Below are 22,952 nucleotides of genomic sequence, written 5' to 3'. Positions count from 1 at the left end.
TCCGCCAAATGTCCTTGAGGTTTGAGGAATGAGACTTGTGATAATACTCACATCTACGTTTGATGAAATAAAACAGACTTTTTTGTCCCATTTTGGCATCTCTAGTTAACTTAACACATTTCAGTGAGTAAAAAAAAAAACTCACTCGGACGCTTACCTGGCACATCTTTGTGGACTACAATCAGCACTATTGTTATTGTTTACCACTGCAGGACGTGCCAGGGCATGTTATAACAAAGAGCCGTGTAAATCTTTCACTCAGAAAAAAAAACTTGTTCACACATGCATTTCAAAACTCCTTTATGCTGTTTTCATGCCCTCGGTGTTATACATTTTGCAGCAGCTGTGGCATTCGATGTACGTGCAGGCTGACTTGGCTGATTCTTAACTGACATACCTCTGATTGGAGCCGGAGGACATTCTGGTCGAGGTCCTGTAAACTTCATGAATACCAAATCCTTCAGAAAATGCCCGGAATTCAGCAGAAGAAACGATCTCATGGTCCTCATTGGGAGTTGAACCTGCCATCATATGATCATTAAGACCGTTGGCTATGTAGAACTGGCACAAAGAGACAGGGGAATGTTAATCCTCATTCTAGATGGAGCAGAGAAGCTGATCAGAATTCGCAAGTATTATATTATTTGAATGTTATGCAAAGAATGTCAGGCGAACCTGTGTGAAACTCCTGAGACAATGAACAGTTACATTCTCAGTAAATCACAATAACGCTGCGATTGTATCGCTCTCATTTCCTCTCTCTTAGAAATATTGCGGGTAGTTCTTTTAATTTTTTAATCTTTTGTTGACAAAACAGAGCAATAGTGTAAACAAATGAGGGCAGTTTAAGACCTCGGGGTTTGAATTTGTAACGTGTGGCAGTTGTTGATATTAGCACAACAAAGTTGAACTATCCTGGCCTGTAATTTAGTGTGTGTGTGTGTGTGTGTGTGTGTGCGCACACGCGTCCCATATGTTCAGTTCTAGCTCCAAATCCGGTCCTGTAACATTATAATTGACACATAAAATAGCCTGGTCCATTCATGGCAAGTTGGCCTGTATGCAGACACCATGTCCAGTACTTCCAGCCTACTCATTACTGAAGGGATGTCCTGGCACCAGTCGAAGCTGGCGTCGTCTGACAGTTCCTGGTCAGCCAGCCATTATTGAGGTACTACTCCTGGAGCCCTGCGCCCCTCTGGAGGGTCCGACACGCCCAGAACTGCATCCGGCCCGTACAGCGCGGCAAACTCCTCAATGTAACCGAGCACGACAGGTGGTATGTTCTCACAACCCACGCAAATCCAATGAAGAACATTCAACACATTCATGCCCTCACTTTGAGAAAAGCCTGAACAACTTTGCAACTTTTCACCTCACTGGTGAGCTGACAGCATGTTCTTAATGATGAAAGGTAGGATATGCATTAGATGTAGGTGATGGTCTTCAGTAGTCCCCCGCTTTTTTGGGGTGAATCACAATATTTTCACTTTACCGACCTCTTCCCCTAAGCTGGGATGTTCCGAGTCTAAATATCCTCTTGCCTGTTTCTGTTGAAATAAAGAAGTAGCGCGCTGACATAAAGTCAGTCGAGTCAAGTCAAATTTTATTTATATAACATCAAATCACAACAGAGTTGTCTCATGACAATTTATATTTTAAGCAGGTCTTGACGGCACGCCTTAAAATGGAGGCCAATGTGACGCCACCCAGGGAAGCTATATCATTAGCTATGGTGTTCCTATGATGTTTAGATTCCAGAAGGATGACTTCTTTTTTGTTCCAGTTGAGCAAAGAAAAAAAAAAGGTAGTCAGCCAGACTTTTTTTAATTTCTTGATTTTTTTTTTTTTTTTTATAAACCCACTGAATTCATCTGGCTTCAATGAGAAGTACAACTGGGTATCATCTGTGTTGACGTCAAAATTTATAGGTAAAAAGTATTGGTCCAAGCACAGAACCTTGTGGAACACCGTAACTTGGACTTGTAATGCCAATAAAATATTGCTGCATTCTTCTTTTTCTCCTTTCAGTTTTTCCCTTCAGGGGTCGCCACAGCGAATCAACCTTCTCCATCTGACCCTATTCTCTGTCCATTGCTGCCACTTTTGATAAAATATGAGGATTAATAGCATAGAATGAAGCGCTGAGATCCAAGAGGACCAGAACAGAGACGGATCTGGTATCTGTTGCAAGTAAAAGGTCTTTTGTAATGATAACAGATGTTGTTTCATTGCTATGATGCAGTCCCAACTCATACATATAGGTGTAGAGTAGCTTATTCACCATTTGATTGGTAGCAGTTAATGGGTTATCTTTAAAATCTTGTGTCACTCACTGTATTCTGCTGCCGGGGAGTCGCGAGTAGAATCCCCGGAATCAGGAGCGCCCTCTACCATGAGGCAGGAGAACTGCGTGCCTCACATAGTGACTCTTCGCAGCTGTTTCATGATCGCTCAGCACAAGAAACTGGTAACACATATACAGTTGTTGACAAATTGGTTATGTGGTTCATGCAGCAAACATTTTTAAGCATTTAAATTGAGACAGTAATACGTTCTTAGTGCAGAGCGTGCCAGCAGTCAGCCACTACTGCACGATTTACATTGAGGCTGAACTTTAGACTTCCACAGTCGGCAGCCTCACCGCAAGTCTCTTCTCGGTATTTGAACAGTAAATATGAACATGCAGCAATTTTGAACAAAAAAAACAAAACAATCTAAAACTGGTGAAGTTAAATGAAAAATACCTCTCTAGTGCAAATCACCGATAAGTATAACAATTTCATTCTTTTTTCATTCTACATTTTTTTCTTTCCATTATTGGAAAGTGAACCCCTGTCTACTCCCCTGGCATTGGTGGACGCCAGCCTACAGCTCAAGGTTCATCCATGATGGGTTCATCGCAGGGAATGAATTTCCCCACGGGGATTGATAAAGGATAGATTATTATTATCATACATACATATACACAATATATACATATATGTTCATATATGAACATCAAAACGTCATGTACATATATGAACATGTATGTATATATTGTGTATATGTATTTATAATAGTTATTATGATGTGCATGTTGTGTATGAATGAATAATGTATGAATAATGTGTATGAATGTATATGTGTGTATATATTATATACAGTACACACATATACATTCATACAGACAGATATAAATACATATATACACACACATCGACATGCACAGCATCATACATACATAGGTGTGTACATAGGTGTACACATTTTAAAGGTATGTATATGAACACATTTCAAATGCATATATACCATCACACATACATACTGTCATACATCAATACATGTATAACTATATATACGCATACATACACTAATATACAGGCATAGCAGCATTTCAACATATTTTTGTAAATACCTATATATTATACATACATTTAGTATACATTCAAATTAACACGCATACATACATGTACATACATCCATAGACACTATGTGTGTGTTAGCTGTTTGTTTCATTACGGGGATGTTTGTGGGCATATCTAACTTTTTTTTTTTTTTTTTTTTTTTTTTCAAAAACTTTAATTCAACCTTGCTAAAAACGGAAGCCTTTGCTGCGGCTCCCAGGTGCGGCTCAGGTGCGGGGCAGGTGAGGCGCAGCGGCAGGTGGAGGCTCCGCAGCCCGGAGGTTCCACCCTATTGGTCGGCGTCGGCGGCGGCGGCGGCGGCGGCGGCTGCGGGAGGAGGAGGAGGAGGAGGAGGAGCCGCCGCCGCCGCGGGGGAGGGAACCGCCGCTCCGGCCGCCTCGCTCCTCTCCGCAGCTGCAGACTGCGTGGCCGCTCCTCGGACCCGCTTCGCTCTCCGCTCAACAGTTGCGTCAGTGGCCGATGGCTCTCAGGGGCCGCGGCAGCCAGCAGACACACGGAGCGGCTTGGAACCGGGAGCGCACACCGGACCGCCGGGTCTGATCGGAGTTCCGAGCCGAGATCAAGATTCAAAGTAAGTCGCGACTCGATCTTGAGAACTCGGTAAATCCGGCTCCCTTGACGGCTCGGCCCGGGGGCCACAGATGTTGACTCGGGTCGACAAAAGCCGTGCCCGTCCACATTTACTGCGGAAAACCAATTTGGTTCGGAGCCCAGATCCCCCCCCCCCCCCCCTTCCAACCCCTCCACTCCACCCCGCGGAAGTCAGCCGTCCTCCCGGGCTGAATAGCGGGCTTAGATTTATCTGCCGCCGAACAATGGAGCCCTTTAACCGAAAGAAATCAACTTGGTCGCTCAAGTTTTGCCTCGGTCTCTTAAGTGCACTGTGTTATAACTTAGTTATACCTGTGTAATAACGCGGTTATTACTTAGAACTAACGAAGGATTCGCAGAATGAAGTAATCTTACACGCCGGATTGAACACCGGCCTGGCTGTTCCAATGGCACTGAATCAAAACACTCGTGTTGCACGTCGGTTACATAATTTTATCCTCCAAGGTGTCAGATCTGAATGTGGGCTTGGGCGCTTTTGCAGCAACTTGTTTGAGGGCCAGGCGAGAGAATGAGCCGGCAGGGTTGTATTTGCACCCGCTGCGGTTGTAGGTGACTCACAGCCTCAGATGTTTATAGGGGTGGAAAAAAAAAAAAAGTAATATATGGCAACTCCCAGACGCTGAGTGATCACCTGTCATTAATAACCGAGGCAGTTCGTATCGTTCGCACACAGTTCGCTTTCTATTCCACGTTTCTTATCTGAGTCGCTTTCATCTCTGCGGGAAGTCTAAAGTTCATTTCCACGGCAACGGAGCAAAGGGATGCAAAGGGGATTCGTTTTTTACGACGGCTTATCGGTCGTTTGTGTTACACGATGCTTCATCATGAAAAAGGAAAGGAGCGTTCATGTTCGCGTTCTTACCCGAAGACAGCGGAGCGACTTTCACGACAAATAATCAGATAACCAGATCGAGGCGGCAGAAGCGAAGCGATCAGCTCCTCCCACACGTTACATTTCTTTCCGCTTTTCCTCCCGCAGCTCCGCGTCAAGATGTCCGTCAGTAACCACGAGAACCGCAAGTCTCGCTCCAGTTCCGGCTCCATGAACATCCAGCTCTTCCACAAGACGTCTCACGCCGACAGCCTGTTGACCCAACTGAACCTGTTGCGCAAACGTAAAGTTTTCACCGATGTCGTCCTGAAAGCCGGAAACAGGGCTTTCCCCTGCCACCGGGCCATCCTGGCCTCCTGCAGCCGCTACTTCGAAGCCATGTTCAGCGGCGGGCTCAGGGAGAGCCGCGACACCGAGGTCAACTTCCACGATTCGCTCCACCCGGAGGTGCTGGAGCTCTTGCTCGACTACGCCTACTCGGCCCGAGTCATCATCAATGAGGAAAACGCGGAGTCGCTCCTGGAAGCAGGAGACATGCTCCAGTTCCACGACATTCGGGACGCGGCGGCGGAGTTCCTGGAAAAGAACCTCCACCATTCTAACTGTCTGGGGATGATGCTGCTGTCGGACGCACACCAGTGCCAGAGGCTGTACGAGCTTTCTTGGCGAATGTGCCTGGCCAACTTCGCCACCCTGCACAAAACGGAGGACTTCCTGAACTTGCCAAGATATAAAGTCCAAGAGCTGATCCTCAGCGAGGAGCTGGAGGTGGAGGACGAGAGCCTGGTGTACGAGGCCGTCATCGACTGGGTGAAGGCGGACATGGAGCGGAGGCACGGCGAGCTGCCGGAGCTGCTGCGCTGCGTCCGTCTGGCCCTCCTCCCCGAGACCTACTTGCTGAAGAACGTGGCTTCGGAGGAGCTGGTCATGTGTCACAAAGTGGGCCGGGAGATAGTCGAAGACGCGGTGCGGTGCAAGATGAGGATCCTCCAGAACGACGGAATCGTGACGGGGTTCTGCGCTCGGCCCAGGAAGGTCAGCCAGGCCCTGCTGCTGCTGGGCGGACAGACCTTCATGTGCGATAAAGTCTACATGATCGACAACAAGACCAAGGAGATCACGCCCAAAACGGACATCCCCAGCCCGCGGAAAGAATGCAGCGCGTGCGCTATCGGCTGCAAGGTACGCGCGCGTTCGCACAACCGATGTCACTTTGTCTGTTTTTTTTTTTTTTTTTTTTGTTTTGTTTTAATCCGGTTTTCGCCCCCAGGTTTACGTCACGGGAGGCCGCGGCTCAGAGAACGGAGCCTCCAAAGACGTCTGGGTCTACGACACCTTGCACGACGAGTGGTCCAAAGCCGCGCCCATGTTGGTGGCCAGATTCGGACACGGTTCCGCGGAGCTCGACCACGTGCTGTACGTAGTCGGGGGCCACACCTCTCTCGCGGGCTCCTTCCCGGCGTCTCCGTCGGTGTCCCTCAAGCAGGTGGAGCAGTACGACCCTCAGAACAACAAATGGACCCTCGTCGCTCCGCTCAGAGAAGGCGTGAGCAACGCCGCCGTCGTGGGCGCAAACAATAAACTCTTCGCCTTCGGAGGGACCAGCGTCAACAGAGAGAAATACCCCAAAGTCCAGTGCTTCGATCCCTGCCAGAACCGCTGGTCGGTACCGGCGGCTTGTCCGCAGCTGTGGCGCTACACGGCGGCGGCGGTGGTCGGCAACCACGTGGTGGTGATCGGGGGCGACACGGAATTCTCCGCCAGCTCGGCGTACAGGTTCAACAGCGAGACGTACCAGTGGTCAAAGTTCGGCGACGTGACGGCCAAACGGATCAGCTGTCACGCCGTGGCTTCGGGAAACAGGCTGTATGTGGTCGGCGGTTACTGCGGAGCGCAAAGGTGCAAAACACTGGACTGCTACGACCCGTCGTCGGACTCTTGGGACAGCGTGACCAGCGTGCCCTACTCGCTCATTCCCACCGCCTTCGTCAGCACGTGGAAATACCTCTCCGCTTAGAGATGCACTCGGGTTTCCGCGGTGAGTAACACCGTTGTCCTCCCAATTTTTTTTTTTTTTTTTTTAAACACAGGCAACTAAAAGTATCATCGTCCTGTCAGGTTGTGTACAACCTTTTTTTTTTTTTTTAAATCTCAACCACGTAGAAGTACTTTAACAGGTGAGTGTCAGTTTGAACCGGACCGGGCCGGTTTTTAAAAACCCCCCTCGCTGTTTTTCAGGGTTGCCAGTGGTTACAGTTACACATTATCCTGCCTGTGTGATGGCAGGCTGTTGGATAAACACGGTGGAGTCCTGGTCTAGAGACCTGTAGGAATGTCAGTAGGCCCTGGTAATTACAGCGCTATAACACAAGACCTCTGTCACTGACAGGGAGTCGGGGAGTCGGGTCTCGGCTACCGCACTTGCAGCACCGGGTCGACAGGCCGCCTGCTCCCTGGCTTCTTATCTTAAGCCGGTCATGAGGCGACGCGATAAATGTTTAATTAGGAGTGGCAGGAAGGCTTTGGAGAGCCGACCGGGAGAGACTGCAAAAGACCGTGTTTACACGCATCTTCTCATAATAATAAAAGTACCCCATCGAATTTACTTTATTTTCTCAATTCAGATTCAAGAGAAATCACGGACTGTCTTTCTTCTGCACATAAAAAATTATTTTGAAAAATTAGATAAACTCCCTGCTGATTTTTTTTTTAATGGAAGAACAATGTGTTTTTTTTGGTGCTAGAGAGGAGGAATTAGAAAAGCAGGAAGGTCGTATCTTCGTGAGTTCCCTGACTAGGGAAACGGCAGGTAAGAGTTTTCACAGCCTCGCATCGCAAAAAAGAATAAACGCTTCTCGAGGACTTTTTCAGTTTTTGTCACGGCAGGAGCGAAAATGCCGCAGGGCTGTGGAGGCAAGAAAACAAGAAGACGGTTTCAAGTGATATTTGGATGCTTTTCAGATTGCTACATTTGCCCCGTGGCGTTCGAGCGGCTTGAAAGTTTCGCGGCGCCGAGCCTGTCCCGCGATCTTATTTTAGCGCTGATGCAACCCGTGGCGAACGGTTCGATGCCAGAGGATTTTCGCGGCGAAAGCCGAAATCTCTTATCGACGGTTTGCGGTTTAGTCGTTATTAGAGCGTCGACGTTTTCAAAATTGGATAATGAGAACCTGATAAATCAAGCGTTCTCACAGGTGTGACGCGTCTATTTGTCACGAGGATTCAGCGCGTCGCTGCCTCGCCGTGTTTCTCTAACATTTAAGGAACGGTCGGGTTACCGGTATGCGAGAAGGAAGAACAAATACCGGAGGTGAACTGAAGGGGCTGAGTCATATCTGTCGAGAAGCGTCCTCCGCCTGCGTTCGACATTCTGTTTACATCAGTTCCTCAGTCATTCTGTCAGTCGGCAGTCAAATTGGAGAATATTGAGGAAACTCACTGTCATGGCAGAGCAGGGATTTTATCATTTGTTATTAAAGTTACTCTTGTTAGTTGGAAGTCATACTTCTTCCGGTGAAAATAACTAGTTTTATTTGGATTTTGAAGTAGCTCACTCGCGGGTAAGCGCAAATCAGCCGCGTTGCGTCCAAGCGAATCAAAAATGCGTTCCCCGTCACCGCGCCAGAAAATGGAAAAGCTTAGCATGAGTAAGTGAGAAGCTTGACAGAGTGACGCGTGTCTGCAGCGAAAACAGCTGGATATGACGGATCCGAGGGGCTTAGCTGTACAAGGCTGGCGCTGTGGACCACCGTCTCCATGGCAGCCAAGGTTTTTGGGCAGAGATGGAGACAGACAGGCTGGCTGGAAAAGATCAAGGCATCTTATCCCGATGAATGCGCGCAGTTCACTGCAGCTTCCATCCCACTTTGTTTAATGACAGCAGAGATGGAAACATTTCCAGAAGTCTCACTTGCTAAGCGGGCGCTCTACCCTTAGGTTTCTTGGCTCCCTCTCAACCATGAAAGGGGACATTGTGAGGGAGGGGACAACAGCCACAGAGAAGGACACACACATATATACAAACATACACAGGAGAAGGAGACTGAGTGCAGCACAAGTAGGACCTGGAGAAGCGAAGCTATATATTGCGCCATTTGGCAGCCGAAACTAACGCCTGCCTAAAAATACTTTGCTTGGGAGGCCGTCAACTTTAAGCTGGGGTCAGAGAGAAAAATAAGCGTGTGTGTGTGTGTGTGTGTGTGTGTGTGTGTGTGTGTGTGGTGTTCCTTTTATGAATAAGATGAAGCCGAAAAACCACCAAGTCAGCTGTTCAAGTATTCTTGTTTTGTTTTTATGGAGTTGTGAAACCGCTTCTTTTACCCTCATAATTCAGACACACACACACACACACACTCACAGGCAGCCGTATCGCCATCAATGTCCCGTCCTTTAAAAAGCCATCCATGGCGGTGTGAATGACAGTGTGGCGTGTGCTTCCAATAGTTAAGATTTGTTATCGCTGCTCTTTGGTTTTTACATTACTAGCATTTCTGCTCATTCTGCCACCAACTCCTGTAGCTTGTCGTCGAGTGTGTTTCCATCAGACGTTGCCGGAAAAGTGCCTTTGAATAAAAAAAAGCGCCGTGTTTTGAATGTATCGAGCTTAAGCGGGGGGAATTAATTAAAATGCAGAAATCAAATCAGCACACTTGGGCTTATCTTGAAAACACTGGTGTATGACAGCTTCCAGAAATGACTGAATCTGTGATTGAGTCTTTGTTTTCTCAACAACCCCATCCCTCCCCATTAACTCTGAGAAATCACTGATATTAACACCATTCCCTTTTTAACAGCTTCAGTCGAACCCTTTATAGGGTGGGATTGGCTCTGTGTGATAGGCTACACCTGGAAGGGCCAAAGGTCACCGGCAGGGAATCCTCGGTCGGTTTCCCTGCTTCCCCCAGACAGCTGCTGTAAAATGCAAAGGTCACGATGGGATCAGGAGGGAGGAGTGCAAAAGGTCCCAGTCACTCAATACTAATGTTTTATTAATGCCTGGCTGTGAGGGCCACCAGGAGCAAGCAGAATGGGGCTTTTATTGTGGCATCTGTGTACAACCGCAACACCCCTTTTACACACAGTTAGAGGTAGCACGTGCACACACACACGCACGCACACTTCGGGGTCCCCTGAGTAATCAATCTGGGACATTACAACCCTTTGGCACGGCTGCTCCGATTTGCATAAACCTAATGGAGTTTTTATTGGACTTTTCCCTGAGCTGCAAGATACAAAAAAAGGGAAAAAAAAGTGGAAAAAGATGCTTAAAATGGCCGAATAATAACCCAGACTAATTTGATTAGGCCCTTAAAAAGAGACGCGCTGTCATACAGTTACAGGGGCCTCTTGAGGAAGCCAGCTGGCATAGGGCAGAGTGTGTCTGCTTGGTAATTAATCTGAGTTATGTAATATTTGCACCTCTGAAGTAGCACTGAAGTGGCTGGTATTCACACACAGAGACCCTCTTTGTTTCAGTCTTAAAGTGAAGAATGTTTCCGCGGGGATCGGTCGAGACGTCGGGGTTCATTGTCGTGCGTCCCGGCATCCCGGCGTTTTGCGTCCTCCGCCGACAGATAATGAAAAGTCATGTAAATAAAGGGGCCGTGATTCATACGTGGGTCAGCATCGCTATATTATGGATTGCGGTTTGTAAAGGCGGGGTTGGAGGATACATGGGAGGGATTATTAGAGGTTTTTGGTTGGTGTTACCCAGGTATTGGGCATTCGTCGGGCGCAAACGAACCCTATTACAGTATAATAGCAGTCAGAAGTGCTATTGGTTTGATGAATGCGGTCATGAGTCCTACCTAAGCTCGACTGCACGTGTATTCTATTTTTTATTTGTGCTCGCCTGAAAGGAATTGTACTTTTTTTTTTTGGATCGATACACCTTCAGGGATCAAGGAGCGCGTTTTTATGAAGTATACGTAACGCTTTTTTCATTGAGATGGTGGAAAAAAATCTGTGATTCATAAGTTGATCTTCAATAAGGTGATTTATAGAGAAACCACTTCAATCCAACTGGACAAGAATAAACCGAAAAATTTTCCATCATCGCTCCACTTCATCACATCTTGAAACAGACTCAACCCGTACTGCTCAGTGTAAAAACTATTTATAGGCTTTATCCAGAAAAAAGCAAGTCTGAGTGTGATTGGACTCTTGAGGATTCTGTAACCAACCGGCAGCGCCGTCCAAAATCCACAACGAGTGACAGCGGCGCTGTGCTGACGTCCACCGTGCGACCGGACTGCAATGAAACCGCTCGCCGCCGGAGATGCCATGTAACACAAAGAGACGCCAAACAAAGGGAAATGAAGACACCCGCGCTGTCGGCCCGGAGAAATTACCGATTTGGCAACTTTCTGCTAAATAAGCCACTGCTGAATCCACGAGCACCCCCCAAAAAAAAAAAAAAAAAAAAAAAATCGGACACAGATAATCTCCGAATGAGAGCTTCATGTGTGAAAGTGTAACAGCGGTCTGCGTCTGGGCCTCATTTCAGTCCATTGATTGGCATTAGGAGGTGGGTGTGTGTGTGTGTGTGTGAGTGTGTGTGCGAGGGGGTTCCCTCTCTTGTTTAATCCCTGTGGTACGGCGGTGGTCGTGTCCTGCTGTTCTGCCTCAGACAACATATTCACAATCGTACTTGGCCTCAGCTGGTCTTGTCAATGTTCGAAATGAGAGCCCCTATTAGTTATCCAAACAAGCCCGCGAGCCGACTCCCGCTCCGAGTCCAACCCCCGTCCTCTACCGATCAGCATCTTCATCTTCTTGAAAAGCGCAGCCATCATCAAAAATGTACTAATCTGAGGTTACCATTCTCGCCAAATTTCCAGGGTCAGACGCCGCCGTCTCAGCGGGGGCTGATAATTAGACAGGGAAGGAATTTTTCAAAACCGCACCGGTGTGACGGCCTGACTGCGAGTGCGGAGAAAGATTAGCAGACGTGTTATTTTGTAATTGTCACCCCGTCCTCTAAATCGAGAGAAGCTTAATTTTTTTTCAGGAAGGAGTCGAGATATTTATTCCCGAACCGCATAGCTGACTTGAGCGGCTTAAACCCACATGCCAGGAGGATTTTAGTTAAATAACACCCCATCCTTAGGTGTTATTAACGCTATGTGGGCAAACCGGATAAAATGACAGTGTGGAAAGCGCATGTGTAGCCCGGAGGACTGAAGTCTCCGCATTCCGCGCTGCTCCCCGAGAATGTCCACCCCGCTCTCCCGTCATGCGGTGGCCTTTCACGGGACCCGAACGTTAACCTCTGTCCCATCTCTCCCGCCCCAGATCGGCGTCTGGTACGCAGGTGTGTTTTCGGAGGACTGCTGCGGCTCCACCCGGACCGATTCCCAGCATCTTACCCCGACGTCCCAGCGATTTAAAGGCCCGATTTCCGGAAGCGACGCGGAGGCCGGAAGTCCCGTCGTCTTCGTCGGACGTTCTGGAATCCGGAATCTGGACCGGTTGCCCCGCCGACGCCGGGGTCTTCGCGGTCGTTTCTGCACCGGCGACCTGCAGGGAGGTGTGTTTTTTGTTTTTTTTTTCTCTCTGGAGTGACCGCCAAACAGAAAACCTGCAGACACACACACACTGATGTAAACACTCCATCACCAAAACGTCTTATCACAGAGTGATTAGATAGTCAGTTTAACTGACATGGTTTGGATCTTTATTCAAAGAAGAACATCACCCGACCTCGTGACCCCGGCCCCCGCACCGGCTGTCGACTCAGGTTGCCGATGGGCCAAATTAGACCTCGATATTGCCAAACACATACGGGGGTTGGAGCGAGGACATTCGGGGAAATGTATGATTTTGTGCACAGAAACAACTTTCCTGTTTGTATTTTTAGAGCCTGGACTTGGGCTTCCCTCAATTTTGGTGAGCTAAATCTGTCTCGTCCTTTTTAACCCAAAATACAAGCAAGCAAGAGAGGAAAGGCTTTATTTTATGTTCTGAAAATTTGGATTTTTTTTTTTGCTTATTATGCCATTTTTATTTTTGTTTTTTTTTGTTTGTTATTTTTTTGTCTCAGGGTTATGTATAGCTCGAGTGGCTGTCTGTACTTCTTCAAAATAACCTATTTGTCTCGTAAGCTGTTTTTTTTTTTTTTTTTTTTGTGGATGTATTTTACAGTGTCTCGTCTTAGAATAAGTATTTGCATCGTTTTGGTGTTTGTTTGTAAAAAAAAACAAAAAAAAACAAACGATCGCTTTTCATAGCAGCCATCATATTGAAAACATGAAAATTGCCAAAACCTGAATAGAAGCTAAATAGGTTTAAAACAAATGCTAAGTAGTTCAAAAAAAAGAATATTCCTAGTGATGTTTGTTCATTTTAAATATGTTTGGTTATTGACATTAGAATTTGACTCCTGTTTGTAAGAAGATGTTTGTGTATGCATTTGTATTAGCTATTAATAACTGAAGTCTTCTGATTTGCACAGTTCTAACAAAAACATCTCCTTAACAGTCTTAATATTGTTTTATTATCTTAAGCCAGCCAGGGTAGTTCTCAGCCCTTTTTTTGAAGCAAATAATTTACTAGTTCTTCTTTCAAAGAACACAATCCGAAAGTCCGAAATACCGAATAGATTGATGTAACTGCAGTTCACATTTGTCAATAAATGTAATGACTTTGTGAATAATATTCGATTGTTTGTCTCCTTCCCCTTATTTTTCCTGGTAATGTCCAGAATTTGCCATCGATGTCATGTAAACACACAGATTGTCTCCCCAAAAAAAAAAACAACCCAAAAACAAGCACATGATGCACGTGAATGTCCAGTGGGAGCAGGATCCCTCGACTCTGACTGCATCGAATTTTCAGCAAGAACATTTAGACCTTGACATCTTGTTTCGGAGCAAACGTTAGGCAGCGGGGAGAAGCTACGCGCCCGGAAAATGCCCGTTTTGTAGAATAAAATTATCAAATTATTAACCATTACAATTTATCACTGGTGTTTCGGAACCAAACCTAATATTTTCAGAATCTTTTCCGATTCCTATTCGAACGGCTCCTTCCTGATTGGGTGTTTTGCAGCTCCCGACAACAAGCGGACGGGCTGTCTGGATGGTAAATGGCCTCCACTTAGAAAACAATTTCATTACCTTGCAGTTCCTAAACGTTTTACACCAGATTGCATTCACCCATTCGCACGTGCACTCACGCAAGGATTCTGGCGGCGCCGCCACGCAAGGACACCATTGAACCGCCAACGTTCTCATTGGAGGGGGCGCTGCTTTACCAACCGAGCCACAGTTGTGTCCCCAAATGATGAGAGAATATTTTATTTTCTGTCGATCACAGAGCTACATATGCAGACGTACAACCGTCCGTTCTCTCATTCACATGGTGAAAATTGGCAATTTAGGGTCTCCAATGAACCTACGGTGGGAAGGAACTAGAGAACAATCCAAATCTTCACTACCCCTCCTCTGTCCATGTCCAAAATCAGCTCAGTCTGACTTCATTTCCAGAACATCTAACATGTAGTGCCTCTCTGATGGACTCATTCCTGATCCTACCAATCCTCCTCACGCCTAAAGAGGATCTCAGCTTCGTCATCTCCGCTACCTCCTGCTCAGCTTCCCGTCTTTTAATCCAATCCACTGTCTTCGAACCAAACGTCACGAACCCCCATCTTGTACACCGTCGTGTATCGAAAAGTTATGAATGAGATTCCGCTGTCCCCGTCTTTATTATATAACATTTTATTAAAAAAAAAGTGCAGCATCAAACAGACACTATCTCTGGACATCTGGTTGTACTTAAAGGAGCATCTCAGTTGATCAGGATACACAGTGATTCTCCTGGCGTTGGCGGCGTCAAAAACACAACAAGGCCCTCAACCTAGATATTCCAAACTCTTCTCTTCGTTGATTTCAGCCAGAATACACAACAATCTTATGAGCTCACAATCTCCAAATAGACCTACAGGAGGTTCTTGCCAACTTAGCGTATACAGTATAAGGCAATTTGGAGACTTCGACACCTTTCCTTTTATTCTGCGCAATACACTTTTGTCACCCCTGACTCTTTGTCTCATTTGTTCCAACCTGCTTGCACATGTTTCTTTTTTCCACCCCCTCCGATGCTCTGGACTAATGCCCACGAGTACTTAAAATCCCCCATCTTCTTTATCTCCCCTACCTGTAGCCTCACCGTTCCGCTTGAATATTCACACTATATTCTGCCCTGCGGTGGCAAACCTTCATTCCTGTCCTTTCCGGCGCAAACTTCCACTCTTCCACTTCCGCTCTAACCGCGGATCGCACCGACGTACTGAATTTGAGCGACAAATCTGCACACGATCTTGAGGGTACGCCCTAAAAACCAACATTTGCGGTGACATTGTTCACTGTGTTTGTGTTCAGGCCTTCAAAGACCCCCCCCCCCCCCTCCCCTTAATTAGACAAAAACAAGAGGCTGCAAAAACCCCCCTCTTGTGCCATGGCGTTATGGATGTATAACAGTCCATGTTCAGTCAGGCATGTGAACACGTTGGTGCCAATATGGGTACAAGAACTCATCAAAGGTTAATTTATGGATTTTTAAATACAAAGCTGAAGTGCATAAAAAGATGAAACACCCCTTCTATGAATGAAGACTTGGCAGCAGAGAGCGGGACGAGCAGGCCGATCAATGGCTCCCATTGTGATGCAAAATGTGCAAAGCGAGCAATTTCAAACGGATCTCGCGGACGAACAATTAAACCGCCGCGAATAAAAAGACATTTGAAAGTCGGCCGGAGACAAAAGAGTATCAAGAGGCCGCCAAAACAAAAACAAGAGGGAGGGAGGGAAGACGGGAAGGGGGGGTGGGGGGGGTAAACTGCCATAACAATGCCGATGCTCGACTGAAGTGTATCTGGCGTTTGTATGTACATCTGTGACTCTGAGTGGGGTATTGTGTGAATGAATGAATTTATGCTTCATGCATCAGTGTGTGTGTGTGTGTGTGCAAGAGGTGGGGCAGAGCGGTTACAGCTTCTTGCAAGCGCCTAAGAAAGGAGGCAACGAGGTGGAACAGACAGGGAGTTTTCAAGCTGCCGCTCCACCCAAATATCGGCATGAGTCTGCTGGCAGGAGATCTGCAAACGCCCGGTCTGGAAGAGAACAAAGATAGTCAACCGTAGTTAACCTCCACTCACCTTCCCCAGGGGTCCCGAGGGAACCAGGCTGCAGGAGTCCTCAGATAAGCCCCGACGAAAGGTCAGATCAATATGAACCTTCTGGAATGAACTTTATTTGAAGACGCAAAAAAAAAACAAAAAAAAACTGCATTTACTCCTTGAGCTTGAAAACAGAATGAAACGAAACCGATGTGACATACTTACGTTTTCTTGGATGCGCAAAACCCGGTTCCAGGCCCGAATGTGACTGATATCCACCGACAGGGAGGAATGTAATAAAAACAAAAAATAAACAAACAAATGAATGAATCAAATAATTACTTAAAATGAATTAATAGATAAATACGAAAACATATGATAAAATATTATAACAAAGTATAAAATAGAATGAGATAAAACAGTATAAAATTTTATTACATTTGCATTTTTAGAATGACATTTAAAATTTGGTGAATGATATCCACCGACAGGGAGGAATATAATAAAAACGAAAATAAACAAACAAATGAATTAATCAAATAATTACTTGAAATAGTATAAAATGATCATTTGATAAATACAAAAACATAAGATAAAATATTATAACAAAGTCTAAAATAGAATGGAATAAAATAGTATAAAATTAATTACATTTGCATTTTTAAAATGACATTTAAAATTTGGTGAATGATATCCACCGACAGGGAGGAATATAATAAAAACAAAAAATAAACAAACAAATGAATGAATCAAAAAAAATACTTAAAATAGTATAGAATGAAACATTAGATAAATACAAAAACATAAGATAAAATATCATAACAAAGTATAAAATAGAATGGAATAAAATAGTATAAAATTGGATTACTTTTGCATTTTTAAAATGACATTTAAAATTTGGTGAATGCCCAAAATCCTGTTTTAAACAGTTTTTCCATATAGTTACATTTTGCATTCCCTGTCAGGGGGATGAAAAACAGACTAGACCTGCAAGCCCATCCATCCATCCATCCATCCATCCATCCATCCATCCATCCATCCATCCATCCATCCATCCATCCATCCATCCATCCATCCATCCATCCATCCTTTCCTGGAGGCGTGTTGACTGGGCTGATATATCTGGTATTCCATGACTACTTATTTCCAAGGGTCATTAAAGTTTTTATTCATCTTTTCAAGCAAATATTTAGTCCAGACGGTCTAACCCACTTCAACTGAGGCAGCCGACTCCAACAATAAATTGCTTCAGTACCATCGGGTAAGTCTGTTCATCGGCAGCCAGTCCTCGTATCAAACTGGCTCCTGGGATAACCGGCTGTGTTGGCCGGTTATTCACAACCACCGAAAAATGAAATGAACGGGAATTAGGCCAGAAAGATTTGCAGAGAGAAAATTAAAACTGAGCTTGACTGCTTCGGCGGGCCGCCAGACTATGAGTAGGTGACATTTTAAGGATTTTTAATATGGTAATTATATATTTTTTTCTCCGCAAGAATCCAGTAAGTAGTATTTTGTACGCTGGAATACATGAGTGGAGGGAATATTCATTGGCGTTGTAACCACTCAGTGGAAATTTGAGACACAAGACTGCACAATTAAAATAACGGCGTCAAGAATAATAAGAGAATTCAGGCGGTCTGCTAAGCCGCATTTTTGCCCTCCTGTGTGGCGACGCCGGCCGGGGAGTTCAACATTGCATATCTGGCTGTGGGCATCGCTCTGCTGGCGGCGGCTCCGAGTGGAACCGGATAAGGACAAGAGGAGTAAACAGAGTGTGAGATGGGGAGCCAGCCGGTCAGACGGCCCGACCGCTGTGGCGAACGCTGGGTTTGTCTCATCTCCGCTTTGCGACTGTCACACAATCCAAAACAGGGATCCCAGAGAGAAGCGAGGCCGAAAAAATGTGTAATATGAGGGTTTGATACCTCATGTATTAACTGTATCGTAACAGACTGGGGGAAAATAACGGCAAATCGTCACGGTGTATCTAGAACAACTTTGAACATCCGTGTATATAAATGCCAGTTTGCGGGTCTTTTCGTCTCAGCCGTTATATTTTTTAGTTTTTATGAAATAACCTAACCACCAGGTGATGAGATCCAATGAACATACAGGACTGTCTCAGAAAATTTGAATATTGTGATAAAGTTCTTTATTGTCTGTGATGCGATTAAAAAAAACAAAAATTACTTTTTCATGATATTCTAATATTTTGAGATAGGATTTTTGACTTTTCTTAAGATGTAAACTATAATCAGCTATATTAGAATAATAAAAGGCTTGTAATATTTCAGTAGATTTGTAATGAATCCAGACTGTATGACATTTTTGTTTTTGTAATTGCATTACAGAAGATAAAGGACTTTTTCACAGTATTCTAATTTTTTTCTGAGACAGTCCTGTAGATTAAAACCTTTTCTTGATTTGCTCCGTTCTCTGTCTTGCCTTCGAAGCAACCAGTTCCGGTCGATGTTTGTACATCGGAATAATTACCCAGAAAATTAAAGAGGGGGGTTCAGTTTATAGCTCTGACAGTCGGAGTCGACTGTTCAGCTCGCAGGCCCTTTGATGAGCCAGGGTTCATTTGTGGATGCCTCGCGTTCGCGCTCAGGCTCTAACATGCAAACACACACATCTTGTTATTTTCCAGCTATTTGCATTCAGATTCAAATTCTAACTTGCCGGAACTCAAAGAGAGCCTCTCTTCTCCGGCGACGGTAGCAAACCGCAACCTACATGAATGAGACGCTGGCCTCTTCAACACATGGCATTTTTAAGATGCCTCTCAACTCCCATGATCTCCGGAGGTGGGTGAGTATGATTTGGAATATGTAGTCGGTTAGAAGAGCCATTGTGATCGATTTCATTCAGCAGAGAAGCTCACAAAAGCTCTGTCTAGTTGGCTGCGGCTGATGAGCAGAACTATGGGCAGATCGGAGATGAGCCAGCGGACATTCCATTCGGGCTCGGCATACTTGGATCCATGTGGTACAGCTACGTACATTTCTCTTCCTGTTAGACAAAAAAGCCAAACAAAGCCCTTTGTTTTTTGCAGCAATTGAGACCCCCCCCCCCCCTCCACCAAATCTGACACTTCCTCTTTTTTCTCATTAATAAAACATATATATTCCCCGTAGGATTGGAGTGAGGCTGGAGGAGGGGGATGATGGAGTGGCATGAAGGGGTTTGATATGTTGCCTGAGGAGACAAATTTATACGCATGCATGCTCTCTCCCTCTCTCTCACACTCACCCCCCCCACACACACACACCAACACACACACACTAACACACACTCTTCCAAAGCTCCATGGCGTCTTCAATAAAAAGAAGAATTTCCACTTGAAATTAAAAGAAAAAAAAAAAAAACTTCAAAAGCACCAACCACAGCCGATGAGGAGTCCCTCTGAAGTGAGTGTGGCAGATGTAAACTCTCTCTCTCTCTCTCAGACAGACAGACATTTACACACACACACACACACACACACACACACACACACACACACATAGAAAGGCACACCAAATGGAATTATGCAGATACAACACGTGTGTTTGTATGTGTGCATGTTGTGTGTGTGTGAATGTCTGTATGTCCATATACCATTCATACCACATGCAGTGGGGATGTAAACGTGCATACACATTGAGTGATTTAGGGTGGTGACACTGCGTGCATGTGTGTGTGTGTGTGTGTGTGTGTGTGTGTGTGTGTGTGTTCATGCACCAGGCATTTTTGTTGCTGTGGAGCCTAAACCTGCATAGACATTGTGGGGACACTGTTTTTCAGAGAAGTGATGCTGTCTGTGTATGTGTGTGAGTGTGTGTGTGTGTGTGTGTGTGTGTGTGTGTGTGTGTGTGTGTGTGTGTGTGTGTGTGTGTGTGTGTGTGTGTGTGTGTGTGTGTGTTCATGCACCAAATATTCCTATTGCTGTGAGGACCTAAACCTGAATAAACATTGTGGGGACACTGTTTTTTAGAGAGGTGATGCTGTGTGTGTGTGTGTGTGTGTGTGTATGTGTGTGTGTGTGTGTGTGTGAAGACCCCTTCTGTTGCATTGCGTCCAGCTGACCACTTCAGATGAGATGTGACATCGAGGATGAATTATACAATAGAGAGACACTCGAATGTGTCAGCAGCATCTGTCCCCAGCCGCGCTGACGTGTGTCGTCCTGCCTCTCTTTCAGAGCAGAGCACAGGAGCTTATACAAAACTAATGAAGCAGATATATGCTGTATTAACACACACACACACACACACACACACACGCACACACACACACACTGATTGAACAAGAGGACATGATGCCAAGTGGCTGCATTGTGACCTGCATTCATCCCAGATTCCTCAGATTTTCCCTACAAGCCTTCTTTTTTTTTTAAAAAAAAAAAAAAAAAGCTCAGAATTAAGATTTTTCATCCAATCAAATGTCTCCACTGGCGTGTGTGTGTGTGTGTGCGTGTGCGTGTGTGTGTTTGTTAGCGAATGCCAATCAGACTGTAACACTGAAAGATATATAGGCCGGGCGCTTTGTGTAGATGTGACAGCGAGGAAGAGTTTGTTGTTGTTTTCAGTTTCAGGGTGACGGCACGTTGTGCAGCTGCATGACAGATGCCGTTTTCCTCTTGGCTAAGTGGGGGGGGGGGGGGATGTTGGTGGGGGAGGGGTTCAAATAACAGAAGGTAACAGGTATAACAAACAAAAGACAGGAGGAACGGGAGAGAACACTCGCTCAAGAGCGATGACAGAGGCAAAAAAAAAAATCCAAAATGCATTAATTGCCTGAGAGAGGAGCCAGAGGGCAAGAAGAGAGAAAGAAAATAAAAAAAAATATAACTATAATGGCTGAGCATATTTTGGCCACTGATGTGTTTTGGATGCTTGCGCTCTGCCCTGAGTGCTTCCTCTGGAGCCAGCGAATAGATGCCTCTCTGTTCCGTAAATTGAGTTTGTTCATTTTTGCCGAGGATGAAAAGCAACTCCATCCCCAGCTGACGACCCGCGGTGGAACCAGAACCGGGATAGCTCCGATCCCGATGAATTTGATTAAACTTTGCAAAAGTATCTCTCAGAATTGCTGGTAGAATCATAGTAAGTTTCTATCATTATGAATAAAAACAGCAAATGGATCGCAAATATATATATATGTACTAAAAAGGAATCCATGAGTGCAACAGATTTTGACTGGTGATAAGTATTTCTACAACAACAGTAAATTTCGATATATAAAGGTATGTATTCGAATATCACTTATGTGTTTAATCTGGGAAAAAAACAAAATAAACAAACCCCATATGTAATGACTGGCATTTCAGTGAAGGGGCTGAAAAAGGGAATCAACAAGTGGTAACAGCTGTTTTCACGCAGATATGTGGGATTCAAAGGTCTCGGGGATCGGAGAAACATCTTTCCTCTAGTTTGCAACGAACATGTTTTTTCCCAAAAAAAAAAAAAAAAATCATCACAGCAGTGAGGGTGTCGCAGCTGTCAATCAAAACATCTATTTAAAAAGCTTTGTGCTAATGATCGGTTATTAACAATTTTTTTTTCAGTTTTCCAATACCGCAACGATGTGTCCCTGAGGGAGACGAACGGTAAACAAAGTCATTCTCTCTTTCAAGGCGACGGGAGTCCCTGCTGCTTTGTCTGTCTGCCTGCGGTGTCTGGTGTTTCAGCAGTTAGTGGCCTTTTGGTCTCCTGGCAGCGTCTCACCGCGTCCCCCCGCTGCCCCACCAGCACCAAAACCCCCCCCAACCCCTCCATCAACAGTGGCCAGACAGTCTTTCGGCTTTGCCAGCTTGGGAGGGAGGCTGGCGACGGCTTCGTTTCCAGGTCCAAAACCAGTGCGCTTGTGTCTAGACCCCCCCCTTATGCTTTCTTCCTGTCGGAGCGCCAATACACTTGTGATGAGCTCCCTTCTTCCACCCCGCCAGAAAGAGGGCAAAAGAAGTGGTGCACTATTATTCCCACCAGTTTGTCAAGTTTACTGCTAGTTTGGGGTTCTTTAGGGCTTAAAAAAAAACTGTTTATATTATCCCCTGTGTCCTTCATTGGCTTTATTACAAAGAAAAAGACCGGTTGGGGGGGGGGGGGATGGATGTTAAAAGTTGCTGTAAAATTGAGCACGGACAGTGGCTGCAAAACGTCCGATTTAAAGAATATAAAAAAAAGGGGGGAAAAAAAAAAAAGAAGCAATTTTCTTCGGTTTGTGATGATGCTGTGAGAGTCCCGGCGAAGTGAAAGTGCGCTGCCTCAGGCCGTGTTCTTGGAAAAGAACAACAAATCCTGGCAGAGAGCTCTTTTGAGGGGGTTTGAGTGCACCATCAACAAAAGTGCATCTGCTTTCCTTTACAGCGAGAGGCTACGCTTTCATTGTGCTCACTTCAATAACTCTATAATGCCACGTGGATTCTGTCTCCATCTCTCTGACTCCATAGACATCCGTGTATACATTCTCCATCTCTTCGCTCTTATCTCCCTGAGAGCAACATACACACTCCACACATTTTCCCCAAATAACTTCGATATCGCTGAGAAACTTTTTTTTTTTTTTTTTTGAACAAAACCCCTTTCGGCTCCTTCCAGAGAGGTGGAACTTTAAAATTGCCCACATCTTCACATTCTGAGGTGGGAAGGGTTTTCCGTGCTCGCTGCCAGGAATATATTTGTCTTGGCACAACTAGTTTTTGACTTTAGGTAAAAAAAAAAAAAAGAAGTGTGTATGTGTGTATTTGTGTGAGGGAAGTTCTTTCTACCTCGCTGAAAGTGCCGCAGAGACCCCCCACACTGCACCGGCCTCCAACAATACTGCTTCCTGGAACACAGATGGGAAAAAAAAAAAAAAAAAAAAAAAAACAAGGCTGTGGACAGCTGGCCACAGCGCCTGATATGGTTGCTGGACAGACAATCTCCTTATAAAACATTAATGGGGACCTTTTGGCCACAGACTTCATACAAATACAACTCACCACCGGGTCGGGCTG

At 45.4% G+C, this 22,952-nt stretch overlaps 1 protein-coding gene across 1 annotated transcript; it reads left to right on the top strand.

The window, feature by feature from the left end:
* The first annotated feature begins 3,802 nt into the window (after positions 1-3,802).
* On the top strand, positions 3,803-13,504 carry enc3 (ectodermal-neural cortex 3). The gene is made up of 4 exons (XM_086162279.1): positions 3,803-3,978; positions 4,999-6,033; positions 6,122-6,889; positions 12,145-13,504. The coding sequence occupies exons 2-3, from the start codon at positions 5,011-5,013 to the stop codon at positions 6,866-6,868; spliced, it is 1,770 nt and encodes a 589-aa protein (XP_086018405.1). The 5' UTR covers positions 3,803-3,978; positions 4,999-5,010; the 3' UTR covers positions 6,869-6,889; positions 12,145-13,504.
* The last annotated feature ends 9,448 nt before the right edge of the window (positions 13,505-22,952 follow it).

This window comes from Fistularia commersonii, chromosome 16, assembly GCF_037954325.1.
Source record: "Fistularia commersonii isolate RoL2024-O1a breed Wild chromosome 16, RoL_Fcom_v1.0, whole genome shotgun sequence".
In the NCBI taxonomy this organism is placed as follows: Eukaryota; Metazoa; Chordata; class Actinopteri; order Syngnathiformes; family Fistulariidae; genus Fistularia; species Fistularia commersonii.
This window is presented reverse-complemented; position numbering and strand designations above follow the sequence as displayed.